Here is an 18,423-nt window from a genome sequence, read left to right on the forward strand (position 1 = left end):
ACTTGAAGTGGGGACTTAAATATGTGTGACTATTAAAGTATCGGTGTTAGCACGTATGTATGCAAAGAGGGAATAAAGAGGAATGAAACACCAAAGTTGAAAAATCAGTGTGAGTTTGGGGTTCTATCAGAACAATGGGGACAACATTTGGTGAGACTGACTCCATATCAGTGAGGCTCAGAAAAATCAGTGAGAGTTAATTTAAGTACAGTAGTAATTCTATTGTGACATTATAGGAATATGTATATAGAAAACTACATTTCAATGTCATTTTACTGGGATTATGTGCTGAAGATGCCAAAATCTACCTGGCCTCTGCTGACCTCACCCCTTCTACCTAGTTCTATCTCGCTCCTTTTCGGTTATCTCCTGGATTTCCAACCATTAGCTCACACTCCACATGTCGAAAACTGAACTTCTAATCTTGTCGCTCTCAAATGTCAGAGTTTTCACTTGACATTATAGACTCCACCATCCTCCCAACACTCTAAACTTACAGTAGTGCCTTCCTCTTCTTATCTCCAATATTGCCAGACTAAAGTCTAATTTACTTCCTCTCAGTGTCACCTACTGTAGCCTGCGCCTAACATTTATCTAACATACAATTTTCATTTAGTGTTCAACTACATAGGTCTCCATGAAACCTCTCTTCATACATCTAAAACCTCATCTCCAAATTCTCTCTGCACACGACTTCCTCATCCCTTACAATGTCTTCTCAATCCTCCTTCCAAGAACTACCCTGCCCCTCGCTATCATACAGTACTCTCCCCCATCTTTCGCACATATAACTCAATTTTTTCTTTTAGGGAAGCTTCCTGACATGCCTACACCGCATTGCTCTCCTGCTCCCACCATATCTCATTCCAAGTGAAAAGATGTATTGCCAATTTAACTGACTTTCTATTATTTTCATTGATTTGGTGTCAGTCTCAAGAATTTGCAACAACAATTCTCTTATAAACTCTAATGGGCTATCACTGATTAAAAAAACACAACAATTTTCCATACAATTATATTTTGTAGGGCCTAATTCCCCCACAACTCAGATTTTGGTACTTCGGGGTTGAGATCTCTTCAATTACTGTTGCCCTGGAAATCAGTAATTGACCTTCAACCTCGCCAGCCTTTCCCCCCTAAACTAAATGCTTCTAGACTTCTGCTTCCTTCTTTTAGATTGTAAGCTACTATGGGACCTCTTCACCCTTTGTATCAGTATATGTAAATGTGGTAATATTTTGCATGTTGGGGCTTAGCAAGGGCAGTAGCTTATTGACAGGGCCTTTTTAATGTGAGTGAACCCAGTTCTAATCCTAATATCAGCTCTCCTTTTAACCTTTGGCCAGTCCCTCTATCTCCCTGTGCCTCCAGGGCCAATATTAGATTGTAAGCTCTTTGGGCTTGGCTCTGTACACTGTATAAGAAAAATATAGAATTGTATTATGTTATTTTGTCTCGCCTTCTTTTCTCTGTGCTGTGCAAGTTGAAACACATTATATATATATATATATATATATATATATATATATATATATATATGTAGAGGTATCTGTACCGTGTTAGCCAAGCTTAATAATCAAAAACGAATAGACGAATAGCCTTTCTGTGGCTAACGAAATGCTTTTATTTGTGCAAGCTTTCGAGATACACTGATCTCTTCTTCTGACGGTTTTATATATATATATATATATATATATATATATATATACAACAATTAAATATACAATGAGGTCTATTTCTAAAACACACCACTCCTTGCTGTCTTCATAGATATACAGTAGCATAAACCTTTAAAAACAAAAATATTGAAAAAGTGTAGTCCACCATGGTTAAAGGGCTTGTGACATGTTTAAAGGGCTTGTGACATGTTTAAAGGGCTTGTGACATGTTTAAAGGGCTTGTGACATGTTTAAAGGGCTTGTGATGAACGACAGTGATACTACTTTATGCGTAGCGCTTCACCCACTAAACTTAACCCTTACACTGCCAGGTGGCCTGCAATGCATTGCAGGTGCTTCTGGCAGTGAAGAGGTTTAAGCAGCCCGCTGAAGACGGATCGTGATAGGCAAAGACTGTTACCATAACAACAGCACCTTGGTTTAATCTCTTTGGAGAAATTAATTGCTGCTGGTGGTATAAAGCAGTGCAGCTCATTGAGGCAGATAAAGCCTCAAGTGCCCCCTTAGTGTTTATGTACACCAGATAAACAGCAGTGCGGGCCTAGCATTATCATGGCGTGTGGGTGGGCTTCTTAGGGTTTTCTTGTAAGAAATGTATTGGAAATACTTGCCTGTGCCAGACAAAGGGAGTTTTTCTGTAAAGCTGGTAGGTCTTAGCTTCCACTCGTGTGCATTTAGCTGAAGGGCTGAGAGCTGCCATGTGCTTTACTGAATAAGTGCTGTGCTTCTCTAATGGAAACGTGTCTCCTTACTCAATGTCCTTTATGGGAAAGTCGTCGTTTTAGACATTTGCTTTCCGAAACGATCAGTAACCGTGTGCTGCACAAACAATAGAGCAGCTCGTTTGCACTTGTAAATCTTTTTGAGAGATGAAGATCTGTTTCAGCGTTCCCCACTCCCACTGAGAACACAACACAGTGGGGAAGAACATGGAGGCTGGGCCACAAGTGTTCTCCTCCTTCCAGCACCAAGGCAGTGGGCGTGGGAGGGGAGGAGGAACAGGAGGGGTGGGAGGAGGTAGCCAAAACAGGATGGTGGTCAACCATCCCCACGATGAACAATATGAAACTTCCTGTTTACACGTGTGTATGAACCAGTCTGTACACATGTTACTTATTATTCGTTACAAACTGGTCATTGATTGCGCTGTTTTCTTGGTACCTAGGCCCTTTGTCAATATGCAGTAAAGCTACTTCTCCATTCTGGAGAAGATTGGAATCCCATTGATAGGAATGGAATTGATCAAGCATAGGGAGTCTACACCGTGGATAGGGGCAGTAGTTTCTTTGTATATTCCTCAGAGGTTGCTATTACTGTAAAGGTGTATGCCATAATCAAGAGATATACATTCAGTATATAACTGCCTTCCAGCTGGCTGAGCTAGGAATACCAACTTTACCAAAACACACACAAGGGGATATGTGTGAGGAGTCACAAATAAGTAATATGATACTAACATTTGGAGCAAATTTACTCAAATTGTGTCTTTTTCATCTTGCATCTCTTTGTGTCAATGTATCAAGGTGGTCACGCCAAGTTTTGCACCAGTGTATCACCTTGAGATTTGGGGAGTGTCATTAGGAGGAGTTAGGAAGGAGTTACCTGACACTCCTATTATAATGACATGTAGCAAATAAAAATATCACTTGTGAGCACATTCACATGTCTCAGACATGGCTGCAACCCTGCTTTCCCCATTATCTCCCAGCATACAGTGTTTACTGCAGCCAAGGATTCTGGGAAATTACATGCAAAAGAGCAGAATGGGTAGGTTTACTGGCTATGCACTACTTTAACCCAGGCTGTGTTGAAAAGCTGTGTACTGCGGCAGGCATAAGCTTATAGGGTCCATGTTAAAATGATTTTGTATAAAAGGTGACACTGTGTGCTCGTTTGCATGTCATTTCCCAGAATCCCTAGCTGCAGCAGAAGCACTGCATACTGCAGGGTTGCAGACCTTTCTGAGAAGAGAATGTGCTCACAAGTGATATTTGTATTTGCTGTTTATTGTACGGAGGGTTTTTGTCACTTTTTTTTAACCACCATAACTTATATAATGTGTGAATGACATGTAGCAAACTGTGCATCTCCCTTTTCCACCATTGTATCTTGTGTTTGCGTCAAAAAAAATCCGACAGTGGCGTAAACCTTTGCGCCTAACAATTTGCGTCAAATGTAAGCAGCACTTTCATACATTTGACACATGCGAGCAGAAAATGGGGCAATACGTCAAAAGACACTTCTATTTGCATTTCCTTTCTGTTGATACAGTACATCTCACCGTAGTGTCTTATTTCTCTAGAACATCACTTAATCAGACGTTCATATTGTACCGCTGTTCTTGTGTAAGCATGTCTGTAGATCTGCGCTGCCTTTGATCTCACCTTCCTCAGGTCCCTTAATGTAAGGCTTTGCAGTGGTAACAGGCTCTAACAAGTAAACGTGTCAGTAGTAGCTTTAATGTGCCATGGATACAGTATTTTGAATTCCTGGTGATGGCAGTGAGGTCTGAACCATGATAAGTCTTTGATTTAGGGAACTGCTGGGGGAGTGACTGGGAGAACACTTCAAAAGCCAAACAAGTATGACTATGGCAAATGTCAGGGATATGCTCTTATTACTGTTGTTGTTTGTGTATTTGGTGTGTGCGGGGTTCTCTGTCATTTATTTGTCATTTAAAATACGGCAAGTTTCATTATCTGTGACTTTTTCTTCTACTGGGAAGACATGTAATTCATCATTATAGTGGGTAAATATCAGCTCCACTTTTCATCACACTCAATGTACTGTACATCTAAGTATTACCCAAGTTCTCCAAGCCTAACCCAGCCACTCTAATATACAGTATTTAAACTGCATACATCAGCATATATCAAGATTCTGGGCGTTGACATGAATATACTGTGCTTTTCCATAAATCTTCTTATACAAATTATCTGTCTATTTATTTTTTGATCTTCTCTTGTTGCTTTATTGCTTAATACTCCAGTTATTTTGAAGAAATACTGTACTGATGTCAAATACTTTTTCTCAAGGCCTTTAAATGTAGGCGGCCATACTGTAGGTCTTGGTATTGTAGGCCTAATGCATGTTTTTCTTTTGGATCTATTTAAACATATTCAACATGTCCTAATTCTGAAACACAACATGAAATAATAGTACAGATAATGTTACGTGGCTAAGTATGTATGTATATTTTTATTCATACAGCACCACCAATGTATGCCACGCTTTACAAAAGTGAGAAAGTTACAGAGACAATAAATTACAGGGAATTATAATGCAATACGTGCAGCAAACACAAAATCACACAATAGGAAAGGAAATCCCTGCCCCAGAGAGCTAGCAATCTTTACTGATATTTTGGGAGACGTACACAGATAATATTGGAAGCAGTGAGTGCAGTAGGTGGCCGTGCCTGACAGCAATGGTTAGTAAATATGACTGTAGGTGTGGGTTATTAGAGATAAGTCCAGACTATTGAAATGCTTTATTCAGAAGGTGTGCTTCTAGGGTTGACTTCATCATGGGAGGGGAGGTGCTTGGCGTATACTGGGTGTGAGAGAGTTCAACAGGTAAAGGGCAGTGAGGGGAACAGGTCTAGTTCGAGAGAACACTAAAAGTGGATGGGGTGGGAAGGAGAGAACTATAGGTATGAGCAGAGCGCAGGAGATGAGCAGGAGTATAGTGAGAAATCAAAGCTGACATGTACAAAGGAGCGGGAGAGTGGGGAGCCTTGAAGGTAAAAGGGAGAACTTTGTAGGTGATATGGAAGCTAGGAGAGGGATTTGAGGAGGAGATGAGCAAAGACTGTTCTGGGAGAAAGGGAAATGATTCTACCTGCAGACTTTTATAGGTTTCACAGGAAAAAGTTGTGGGGGCAGGGAGACCTGTTAGTAGTGATTTACAATAATCCAGATGGGAAAGGATAAGGGCGTGCATTAGGGTTTTAGCAGTAGAGTGAAAGAGGAGAGGGTGGATCGTGGCAATATTTTGGAGGAAGAAAAAAGACAGAAAATTAGCTCTGGGAGAGATATATGAGGAGAACCAGCATCAAGATATGTTTCTGATACCAAGAGAGTGTCGAATCTGAATGAGGAGTGAGTGGTCAACAGTATTGAAAGCAGCAGATAGTACGATAAGCAGGGAAATATTATTATTGGATGTTGCTTCATGCAGATCATTTGCCACTTTAGTTAGTGCAGTCTCAGTTGAGTAAGCTGTGCAAAAGCCAGATGGCAGAGGGTCCAGGAGGGCATAGGAATTAAGGAAGTGATCATGTGGGAGAGGACAAGATATACTAACTGCCGGCAAGAGGACAATAGTTTATACGGCATGTAGGGTCAAGGGTGTTGTTTTTGAGAATAGGTTTGACCAGTCAACTCATGCTTAAATAATAAGGGAAAAGTGGTACTGAAAGGGGGGGGGGAAATTTAAGATATGGGTGAAAGTGGGGACTAGGACAGGAGCAAGAGGTTTAAAAGTTTGTGAGGGAAAAGGATCAAGAGGACACGTGGTAGAGGGATTAGAGGAAAGCAGCTAATCAGCTCTGTAATAGAGAGAGACTCAAAAGTGGAAGAAGGTTTGGGTATAAGCAGTGTCAAGGTAGAAGGGGCAGAAGGAAGCTCCCTCTGGACAGCATCCACCTTAGCTTTGAAGTGGTTAGCAAAAGTTTCAGGAGAACTGAAGGAAGAGAAATACAAGGAGACGGTTAGGGGAGGAGTCAAATACAGATAGTAGTCGTGTCGATTGGATTTGTGAGTGTTTATTAGTGAGGGTAAGTAGTGTTGTTTGGCAGTAGACAGAGCATAGTTAACAGGACAGGAGAAATGATTAGTGTAGAAAATCAGAAAGCATGCAAGATTACTCTAGACGTATTCGAAAGAGTGAGTGCAAGCATGGAGTTAGAGTGACTGTGAAATTAGCCATGGCTACAGGTTAGAGGGGCAGGTGTGAGGGAGCCGAAAAGGGGCATATAGATATAGTGAGGAGCAGAAGATAGAGTTGTAAGATTTGGCAACATTGTCGGGCTCAGTGGCAGAAGAGAGGTTAGAGTTCAGGCTGCCTGTGCCGAGAGGTACAAAGAGAGAAGATCTCTGGAGTAATGAGAAGGACAGGCATGAGGAATGAGAGGAATGATAGCAGGTGATGTTCAGAGAGCGGAAGTGGAGAGAGAGAAATCAGAAAGGGAACAGTTTTTCGTAAGTGCTTTCACTTTACTTCAATTCCAGTATATGTTGGAGTAAAGCCAAATGCAACTTCAGTGGTGAGTTTTTCCTCTCCACCGTTTCTGAAAAGTTGTTGAGTAATGTTTTTCTTTTCTTCTCAGCTGCAAGAAACTGTGAAGAGAAAGCTAGAAGGTGCACGGTCACCGCTCAACGGAGAACAACAGAACGGAGTTTGTGATGGGAGATTCTCTCCCTCCTCTAAACGTCTGAGGAAGGAGATGCCTGTGATGGATACCCTTAATAACCTGTCAAACATGCCACTACCTTCTGTTTCACCTCTTCACCAGCTCGATATCAAGCCACATCTACCAGTGCAGAATAGTGTAACTCATTCGAGTGGGTTGGAAGACATAAGTAAAAATGGTGGACAGCAGGATATGAAGCTAGCAGTGAACGGTTCCAGTGAACTGGAGGACAGCTTCAATATCCTCCAGAGCAAGGATATTAAACAGGAGGCACTAGATGATCCCTCTGTCATAGACACCTCAGAAACTTGTCTTTCCAACCAAAATAAGCTCTTTTCTGACATCAATTTGAACGACCAGGAGTGGCAGGAGTTGATAGATGAGCTGGCCAACACTGTTCCAGAAGATGACATACAGGACTTGTTCAATGAGGACTTTGAGGAGAAAAAGGAGCTAGATTTTCCCAGACATACAGCCCAAACACCCATTTCTCAAGAAAGTGCTAGTGTAAAGAGTGATCCATCTCACTCTCCCTTTCCTCATGTGTCCATGGGCTCTCCTCAGGTGAGGCCCTCTTCTTCTGGTCCTTCATTTTCTAATGTATCCTCAGTGTCTAGCATAGCCTCAGTCTCCAGCGCTCCACCTAATCTAATCCCTTCTGGCTCACCGGGAAGTTGTGTTGTCCAGTCTCCACAAACTCCCAACCAGGCTCATACTCCCGGGCAGCCCTCTACAAGGCCTGGAAATGGCTATGTCATTAACCCAACTTCTGGTTCAGGGAGTGGCCCTGTGAACCTCCCCAGTGCTGACTTGTCTCCGGCTGAGCAACTCAAGCAAATGGCAGTGCAACAGCAACAGCGAGCCAAACTAATACAGCAGAAGCAGCAACAACATCAGCAGCATACAAACCAACCATCCAACTGGTCACCTGTGGGGCCTCCATCTAGTCCATATGGAGGAGCCTTTGGAACTGAAAAACCAAATAGCCCAATGATGTATCCTCAACCCTTCAACAACCAAACCCCTATAGTGCCTCCAATGGCAAGCAACCCACCGAAAACCACCATGAACAACTACCTCCCTCAAAACCACATAAACATAATTAGCCAGCAGACAAACAGTTTGGGTACAAACTCCATCAACAAACCTCCCAATATGCTCAGTTATGGTAACACTAGGCCACTGACGCATTTTAGTGCAGAGATGAATCAAAGAATGACTCTTCCAAATGCCAACCAAAACAAGAATACCATGATGCCGTATATGCAGCAGCAGCAGCAGCAGCAGCAACAACAACAGCCGCCAATGCCATCTCAGATGAGCCATTTGAGTGAGGAGCAGAAACGTCTACTTATCATGAAGCAGAAGGGACTCATGAACCAGTCAATGGCATATGCACCTCTTCCAGCCCATGGCCAGGTACGTTACTGAATACATCATTGTTCATGTATCTGTTTGCCATAGTGTGGTGTCAGAGACATTTTACCAGCTGAACCTTTTTTATGATTCTGAACATTATGTCATTTATTTATTTATTCTGGTTTAGTAGATTGCTACATTACTGTATAATGCTTCATGCATTTTACACCACTATCTGTTTCCTATAAAAGCTCTAAGCAGCATTAATATATATATATATATATATATATATATATATATATTAAGATTATATGTCCATCTGTACTTAATAATTGTGCAGACCTCATTAATTGTGATGGCCATTTAAATCCCTTTTAAAAGCTAGGAAGTAATACCAGTACCTTCATGAGTATCTTGGGAACTAGGTGGTCCCCGGAGCTACAAATAGTGCAGTTCAGCTATGGAGGTCGTCTCCCCCCCCCCCCCTCCCGTCCCCCCCCCCCTGGTCCCATGTAAAAATGGAGGTTAGTTATGCTGGATTTCTGTTTTAACCATTTCAATCTCTTCTGCATACCACTGACCGTTTCGTATTCCTTGATAGCTTTATATTGTGCATTAGCATTGTAAATGTACTTTTGTATTCAATGATCTATTTAGCTGGTCATGTCTGCCCCATTGCCAACATGCACCGACTGTATATCAAATTTGATTTTGTCTTTGAGAAAGTATGGACAGCATCCTGATGAGTAAGAACAAACATTAGTTTTATTTTATTTTTTTTATCTTGTCAAGAAGAAACTGCTTACTTGGAATATATTTAATGTCTTGTTTGTGCTTTGGTGCTTAAGATACCATGTATACAATGCAAGGTCAGGTATTGTGGTAGCCAATGTTGGAAGGGAAACCTTGGGAACGAGAGAACGACACCTACTGAGTACAGGTTTGCTCCATGTAACTTTATATGAACGATTGCCTCTTAAATCGATTTGTTTAAACTTGTTCTCCAATTTGGAATGGAAACAGTCCACACAGCCCTCAAAACACTAAAACACTGTAGACTTTTTGCCCTTCTCTCCTAAAGGAGGCTGTTGAAACAGCAGTGGCAATAACATTGTAGTTTTGATCATTTATCGATACATATTATGTGCCGGGACCTTTCATTCTGGCACCATCAAATTAGTAAGAAGTGAAACACATATACATGTTGTCACAAACCTCTGACATTGTTGTAGCCTTGTACAGAGTATGATGAAGCCCTACAGCGAAAAGCATGCAATCTACTTTTTGTTAACTGGGGCACAGGAAGGCTTTCTCAGGTCGCTGCCCTGGTCTCCCCCTTTTGTAGACCTGTGCTTTGACCACAGAGCCACTCTCTTCTCTTGAAAGTGACATTTCTCAATATGTGGCCCTGCTCTAAACTTGCATTGCGGAGATTGTGTATCCATGCCAGAGAAGAGGCAGTGATTTCTCCCTTCAGAAAACAAACACCTGCATTTCAATTCTGGAGTCTGTTTTTTGGTTGTGCATCCGGGGAAGTCTCCTGAGGGTAAGCAAAGTAAAACAGAAGGAAATCACATTTCTCGAGCCTGCTGTGTGTGTGACATTACTTTTTCTGCAATCCTGAAGATAATAGAGGAGCATAGAAATAGGGAGAGCGATGTTGAGCTTGATCAGATGGAAAGAGATTGCAAGTTACTCCAGGTCACGTGAGATTTGCAGCTATTTAGTATTTCTTGCTCCATTTACTTGTGCTTTGTTCACGGTTTCCTGCAAAGCAGCACAGTACTACAATCCGTCTAACTGATTTTAGGGGGTGATTTACTGATGGAAAGGGCTGCATTTACAGCTCGTGGAGATGCATAAAGCACAGATTAATTACTTTGCTAGCATTACACCTGCAGAAAGGATAAAAGTAGGAGTTATACATAAATGTTGGCCATGGCACAGGAAAGCCAGCAATAATATTGGATCAGCAGTTTTACAGCAGTTTAGGAAAATAGACAAACTAAGCAATCCATCAACCTCCTACGTGCTTGCAGTTTTTGTGTCCCCATGTACCTAAGCAACTCAAATCAGTATTTTAATAGATGCCTTTCCTGAGGGTGACATGTGCTGAAGTGGCCGATTGGGCCATTCAAGTCAATTTCAGCCGTAAACGGGTCAGGTTGGCCGCTTTAGCACATATAGAATCAGCTCCTTAATAGTTTCATATCTAGCATAGAACTAACTATAGTATAGTACAGTATATAGTCCACGTAACAGATTGGTTGCAATGCAATGTTATGTTCATGAGGCTTCTATGGACGATTGTTCTTTTGCACAGTAATACAGAAATGCAGGTCCTGCTTTTTACTTCATAACCCAGATTATATAACCCGTAGTTCGGACTGAAGTCTGCCTGTTTAGCACATTCAGATCTCCATATTGAGTTTCCAATGTCCTTCTGACTTTTTACCTCCAGACTGCCCCAAACACCTCTACAGTAGGTACTATTAACTCTTTGAGTGCCCAAGATGTAGCTTCTACGTCATGGGGCCTGGCACTCCAGGGGCCCCCGTGACGTCGTCGCTACGCCCCAAAAACAAGATAGGGGGGAATATGTGGATGAAAATGGGAATAGAAGGATCCACTCAATTGAGGTGCCCGATAAGAGGGGCCTAATTCGTAAGCACGATCCTGCCCACTACAGTTAAAGAAGAAAACATAGGTCTGTGAATCAAGGTTCCCGTGTTCCTGGGAGCACTGTTGTAGCTAGAGGTATCCTAACCACAAATGTTTTTTGTGCAAATGTTATAAAATAAAACCATCACGGTTGGTCGTAATAAAAAAAAATGTATTTTGTGTATTTACATGCAAATTGTTCATATTCCTAATTGTCGTTTCACAAGAATTAAGGCTGTATTTCAAGTATTGTGTCATGTATATTGTGAGAAATGTTGCTACATAAGATAAATAACAGTAAGAGTAGAGTGTCCCTGTTTGGGATAAGTTAGAATACAGGGGTAAGTAAGTATCCCTAAAGTCCCACATGAGGTGTAGGCCCTAGATAGGGAATAGTAGGCAGTGGGGTTGGTAGAGATAAGCACAAGAGTACTCTAGTACTACTCACTATGTATGCTACACCAACACCACACGTCCTGTAGGTTTCAGGAGGAACTGGTGTAATTGTCTGCGTTAGTTGGTTAAGAAACATGTAAGTAAAAAGCCTGTGTTGGTTAATGACTGGAGTAACTGCCATATGCCAAAATTGTATATGGAATAGGTATAATGATACTAGTGGTTACCAGATAAGTTGTGAAGTATTATCTAGTACAGGGGAGCGCAAACTTTTTGTGCTGCGCCCCCCTGTCTCTCTGCCCCCGGCTCTCGCGCCCCCCTGCCTTCCTTCAGACGCGTCAGATGACGCTGCGTGGGCGTGTGACGTCAGGTCACATGGTGCCGCGGCGTCAACGCAACACAGACGGCTGAATCCCGGTAAGTAAACAGTTGCAGGGGCCTCACGCGATCCCCCGGCATTTAATTTAAATGCCTGGGGGAAGAGCGCGGGGCCTCTGCAACTGCCCGCGCCCCCCCAGCACAATCTCCCGCCCCCCCTGGGGGTCGCGCCCCCCACTTTGCGCACCGCTGATCTAGTATATCCTTATTATTATATTCAGGTGTTAGTGATACCCCCATTGACAATAGATGTGTTAGTGGAAAACAGTGGTGAATTGGTTGTTTACATTGCAATGTACAATATGCTGTATTTATAGGTCTCCTTGGTATAGGCCCCAGATGTTGAGTACACATATTGCTGTAAATAAAGACTCAATTGAACTATACTTTGTGGCTGTCTGGGCCATTATCTGAGTTGCCAGTGTGGACCATCCTGGCTGTACCAGGATCCTCACCGGCTGGAGGCGCTGCACCATGGAAAATCATCCCTGAGAACTTGTCCTGATGCCTCCCCACAGCACGCGGAGTTCTCAAGGCCTCCTGTTCCTGTCCTATATAGTACAAAGCGGCCTTTTGGGATGTTTTGAGCCAAAAATCCCCATTGAAGTCTATGGGTATGTTCGTCCGAAAGTTACCCAAATGGCTGCTGCAGACTATATAGAACTAGCGCATTACTACAGCGGTTCTTAACCTTTTTTTAGCAGAGGCACCCATGGAGGATTTTTTAAATCTCGGGACATCCCTGCTCAACAGACCTTTCTCACCCCTTCTCGTTTACACACACCACACTCACCCTTCTTTTCACACGCACAAACCCACCAAACTCACCACCAAACTTCCCACGCACTCCCCATTCTCCCCTTCTCACACTTCATACTCACGTTTATTCTCCACATCCACCCCCGTCACACTTCATACTCACCCTTATTCTCAGCACACTCCCCATTCAATCTTCCCCCTCTTCTCACCTAACACACCCATTCCGTTACTCTATCACTCACCCACTTCTCTAATACTCCATACACTCACCTCACTCACCTTGCCCCACCCATACACACACCCCACTCCCGCCCTTCTCACACACACATCTCTACTTATGCACAGGACCCTCAGCCCCTCCCCTCATACACACACACACACCTCCAGTTTTTGCACTTTCACATTCACATTTCCTGGTCCAAACCCTACATTTCATGTTTTTTCCTGGTCAAGAGATCAATTTTTCTGGTCCAAAAAACGGATTTAAAAGACAATGAGAAGTAGATTTAACAGCAGTTTTAACTTCTAGGAGGAAAAGAGACCCTCTCTGAGTGATTTCCTGCTTTCTGTCTGTTGTTCTGCAGGTAATAATCCTGCTGCAGTCAGTGTGCTGTAAGGCTGCGCGTAGCGTGACAGTGACGCGACATCGCGTCAAAACAAATGCATGGCCGCCGTCGCGTGCACTAATAGTAAGCGCGGCGGCTTGGTTGCGATCGCTGGAAGTAATCTCAATTTGATTTTTCCAGTGACCGCAGCCTGACGTCGACATCGCCGGCACTATAAGCGTAGCCGAAAACATTGCGTGTGTAGTCAGTGTGTGAGTCTCTGTGTATGTGCGTGTGTGTGAGCAGTCCTTGTGCGAGTCTGTGTCTCCCCTGTGGGTCGGCTAACTTAAAGTGAGGGAGATGTCAGTAAGTGCCCCATCTCATCATGGTGATCTACAATAAATATATCCAGGGGCGCAGTTTGTCATGTGGCTGTGGGGTAATTTGATTTGGTGCTGGGCTACTAAGCGCAACACATCACAGTATATCACCAGACGGCACTATACACCGACCCACACTACATCACCAGATGGCACTATACACTGACAGAGTATAATCTGACAGCACTATACATCAACACATAGTATAACCTGGCAGAGTACAAGCGGGGCGAAGAGGGGGTGAAATTGGGACGGGAGGGGGGGGGGGGGATAGGATGAAAAGGGGCAGCAAGGGAACAAGAAAGTGACAAGTGGGGGAGTGTGGGTGACAAGGAGGGGAGAGCATTGGGGTGGCAAGAGGGGGGAGCGTGGGGGTGGCAAGAGGGGGGAGCGTGGGGGTGCAAGGGTGGGGGAAGTGAGGGGCAAGTGGTGGGGGAAGTGAGGGAGACAGGGAGTAACAAGTAGAGGGCCGTGGAAATGGGTCAACCGTAACTTCTTGTGCTCCATGTGTTAAGTTCTCAGCAGTGGGACAGTCAGCTCAGCATAGACCCTGCCCCTCCACACATCACAGGAGGAGAGGCGTCTCCTCCTAGCCCTACCTTCCTCCCTGAGCTCAACCCGGCCAGCAGCAACATAGCAAGCGGTGATAGCGTCGCGTATGCACACATTTCTTTAGGGTTTTCAGTGCTCCGATTTCCAGAGAATTACATTTGTTGGGAATTGGGAAATTTCCCGGGAAGTGGAAACACTGCTCACCCCACTTTCTCTTACTTAAACCACACATCTTCCCCCTCCCTCCTCTTCCCCACCCAAGGCCATCTTAGCAGGGCCCACCTTACCTTTCGCGGGGCCTACGGTGGCATGCCAGCGGCGAGGCCCCTCCTCCTGCAGCTTCATGACGTCACGGCATAACGCGACGAGGTGTTGTCACGGCAACGCATCGCCATGACCACACGACACTGCAGAAGGAAGGTCGGTCCGCTAAGCCCCCCTCCCTGCGCGTGCGCACACACCGTCCCTAGCTATACACACACGTGCCTGAATTATAAAAAAAAATCTAAATTGTATTAAAAATAGTAATTCAATAGTAAATTGTCAAATAGTAAAGCTATTCCCATCATAATTGCTAATGATGTATGGAATCTTTATGTTTACAGACTCGTAAAGTAGGGAGGCTTGCTGAAATCAACGTATTATTTATATAAAAAAAAGGAAACTTGAAGTATATTTAGAGAAATAATTTATTATTATTAAAGAAAAGCAGGACATTATTATTTTGCTATAATAATTTTGTGCTCTGCCTTCCCCCGACAGTCCTTCAGTGCATGGTAATAACCAGTGTTGGACTGCGGAATCAGAACGTTGTGGTGGGGGGAGGGGGAGGGGTCCTGTGATTGGGGAGACCCATGGTTGTCAAGAATATAGGAAGTCTGTCAAAAAAGTGAGGGAAGGGGAGCCTGGCCGAGGAAGAAAGCCCAGCCAGCCGCATTCCAGGTACAATAAGACAACCTTCCTCTCCAGCAAACACCTTCTGGCTCAGTTTGGTGACACATCATATAAATAACAAATAATACAAATAACACATAATGGGAATAAGTGCTTCAGACATAAAAGTAACATTTAGGAAAAGGAGTTCCTGCTCCGAAGAGCTTACAATCTAATTGGTTGGTAGGAAGAATGTACAGAGACAGTAGGAGGGCGTTCTGGTAAGTGCGTCTGCAGGGGGCCAAGATTAATGTAGGGGGTGTAAAATATCAGCCACGGAACTACTCATATGCTTCGTTAAGGAGGTGTGTTTTAAGGTGGGTCTTAAAGGTGAATAGAGAGGTGCTAGGTGGATATTGAGGGGAGGGGTATTTCAGAGGTGTGGGGCAGTCAGTGAGAAGGGTTTAAGGTGGGAAAGGGCTTTAGATACAAAAGGGGTAGAGAGAAGACATCCTTGAGCAGAACGCAAGAGTCGGGATGGTGTATAGCGAGAAATTAGGGCTGAGATGTAAGGCTGCGTCCATAGGACAAGCCGTGCTGAGCCGTGCGGACGCTCCGCGCTGAGCCCCTGCATCTTCAATGAGGATGCCTTGAGAGGGGGCTCACGCGAGCGTCCGCAGGCGTGCTCAGGCTTTGGAGTTTTCAGCCTGAAGCAGCGTGAACGTCACGGCGCCGCCCACGGCGATTGGCCCAGCGACGTCACTGCCCCGCCTCCAACCACCTCCCCCCGGCTCCCTTCGCGCACGCTGGCTCGCCTGCAAGTCCGTGCAATCGCGCTGACTGAAGCAGGCGAGCCTCAGCGTTAGCGCGCCTCCACTCTCCCCACACCTCTATGGCCCGGGCCTAAGGAGGCGCAGAAGAGTGTAAAGCTTTAAAAGTGAGGAGAATTGAATGTGATATGGGATTTGATAGGAAGCCAGGAGATGGATTTCAGCAGGGGAGACACTGAGACAGATTAAGGAAAAAATAGAGTGATTCTGGCAGCACCAGAAAAAAAGATGACGCCGGCGAGAGTGGAAACCTTGAGACTTTATTTGTGATCACTAGACAATGATAATTGTTTGTATAATGCTACATATATATTTTGTAAGTACATTGAATTTTTTTCTCGACAAAACCCTAACATATAGGCCAGGGTTGAATATCAACCTTTGTATTCATTGTAGAGAATTTCCTGTATCTCAGTAAAAATGAATTACAATAGGAAAATATACACCTGCTGACAAAGCCACGCTCGGAATACAAATGCGCGAATGCCTGCTGGAATAATGTAGGGAATATCTGACTGTCACAACAAGGCAGAATAGTGGCCGGATTCTTAATCACTGTGCAAGTTTCCCAATATACTCTTTTCCCAATATACTCTTTTCCTGATGGGAAGTGTAGAACAGAAACATTTTTTTGCATTGTTTTATATATGGGTTGGGGGGCGGGGGGGGGGGGGGGGGGTGTGTGTGTGTGTGTGTGTGTGTGTGTGTGTGTGTGTGTGTGTATCTTAACAAGATTTTTTTAGATGCAGCATTTTATAAAATTAGAAAGTACTGTTGGTGGAAGGATATAGTTGTGTTACTGACACAATTTGAGTTGAAATCTTCTATGCCAAATGAAGTGGTGCTACTGTAATCGCAGGGGTGAGCAAACTTTTTTTGCCGAGCCCCCCTTTTCATCCATGAAATTTCTCGGGCCCCCCCTGCCTGATGCCATCACAATCACATGAAAAATAATAAAAAACCTTTATTTAACGGTATGCAATGTAAATACAAATATGTCTAAATACTTACATATTTCAACAGCTCGCGCTTGCAAAATTAGGCTGCGTCCACGCTGCTGCGGAGAGCGGTGACATCACCAACCATCCCAGTTTGCGCACCGCTGCATTCAATCACAACTCACACAGGCACAGCACGCATACTCAATCACTGCGCACGCACACTCTGCAGACACTCTCGCGCACTCTGCAGACACCCTCACTCTCACGCACTGGTGCAGACACTCACTGCAGCAGGCACTCTCACACTGCTGCAGACACTCACACTGCTGCAGACACACACTCACACCCTCACACTGCTGCAGACTCTCACACTGCTGCAGACACTCATTCTCTCACACTGCTGCACTCTCACACTGCTGCAGACACTCATACACTCACACTGCTGCAGACACTCATACTCTCACACTGCTACAGGCACTCTCACACTGCTGCAGGCACTCTCACACTGCTGCAGGCACTCTCACTGCTGCAGACACTCTCACACTGCTGCAGACACTCTCACACTGCTGCTGCAGACACTCACACTGCTGCAGACACTCTCACACACTGCTGCAGACACTCTCACACTGCTGCAGACACTCTCACACTCACACTGCTGCAGGCACTCTCACACTGCTGCAGACACTCACTGCTGCAGACACTCTCACACTGCTGCAGACACTCTCACACTGCTGCAGACACTCTCACACACTGCTGCAGACACGCTCACACACTGCTGCAGACACTCACACTCACACTGCTGCAGGCACTCTCACACTGCTGCAGACACTCTCACACTGCTGCAGACACTCTCACACACTGCTGCAGACACTCTCACACTGCTACAGACACTCTCACACACACTTTTACCAGGGGGGGGTAGTACTCCGCATGCTCCGGTCCCCGTGTGGGGGAAACAGACAGGAGGAGGAGGGGCTGTCTGCGTGCAGGGAAGGCCCCGCCGGAGCAGAGAAGCAGCAAGGCCCCGCCCCCACAGCAGAGAGCAGAGACACAGCAAGGCCCCGCCCCACAGCAAGGCCCCGCCCCCACAGCAGAGAGCAGAGACACAGCAAGGCCCCGCCCCACAGCAAGGCCCCGCCCCCAAAGCAGAGCGCAGAGACACAGCAAGGCCCCGCCCCACAGCAAGGCCCCGTCCCCACAGCAGAGAGCAGAGACACAGCAAGGCCCCGCCCCACAGCAAGGCCCCGCCCCCAAAGCAGAGCGCAGAGACACAGCAAGGCCCCGCCCCACAGCAAGGCCCCGCAACCAACAGAGAGCAGGGAAGCAACACAGAACTTGTGCACAGCGTCTGCAGGCACGCCGCCTGCGCCCCCCCACCCTCCCTAAATAATCCTGCGCCCCCCCACCCTCCCTAAATAATCCTGCGCCTCCCCCCCCCCCAGTTTGCGCACCACTGTGCTAATATATACCGCAGGATCAGACTGAGGGACATATTGGGTAAGAGATGCTAAGCCTTCCTCATGGCCTATACATTTGAATGGACCATATGGTGCCTTAAGGGTCAACCTTGTTGAGTAAATATGGGCCTTAATTCTAAACAAAATTGTGTTACAGACCATTTTTGTTAGATAAATGTTTTTTATTTCAAATAAATTCA

The 18,423-nt window shown here is 44.9% G+C and overlaps 1 protein-coding gene across 2 annotated transcripts in view; it reads left to right on the forward strand.

Annotated features, from left to right (window-relative positions):
* Positions 1–18,423, forward strand: part of MAML3 (mastermind like transcriptional coactivator 3) — a 336,501-nt gene that overhangs the window by 211,099 nt on the left and 106,979 nt on the right. For both annotated transcript variants that reach the window (XM_075614965.1, XM_075614975.1), the window contains exon 2: positions 7,009–8,511. In XM_075614965.1, coding sequence (XP_075471080.1) covers positions 7,009–8,511 — 1,503 coding nt within the window. The remainder of the gene's footprint in view (positions 1–7,008; positions 8,512–18,423) is intronic.

The sequence above is a fragment of the Ascaphus truei genome, chromosome 1 (genome assembly GCF_040206685.1).
Source record: "Ascaphus truei isolate aAscTru1 chromosome 1, aAscTru1.hap1, whole genome shotgun sequence".
Classification (NCBI taxonomy): domain Eukaryota; kingdom Metazoa; phylum Chordata; class Amphibia; order Anura; family Ascaphidae; genus Ascaphus; species Ascaphus truei.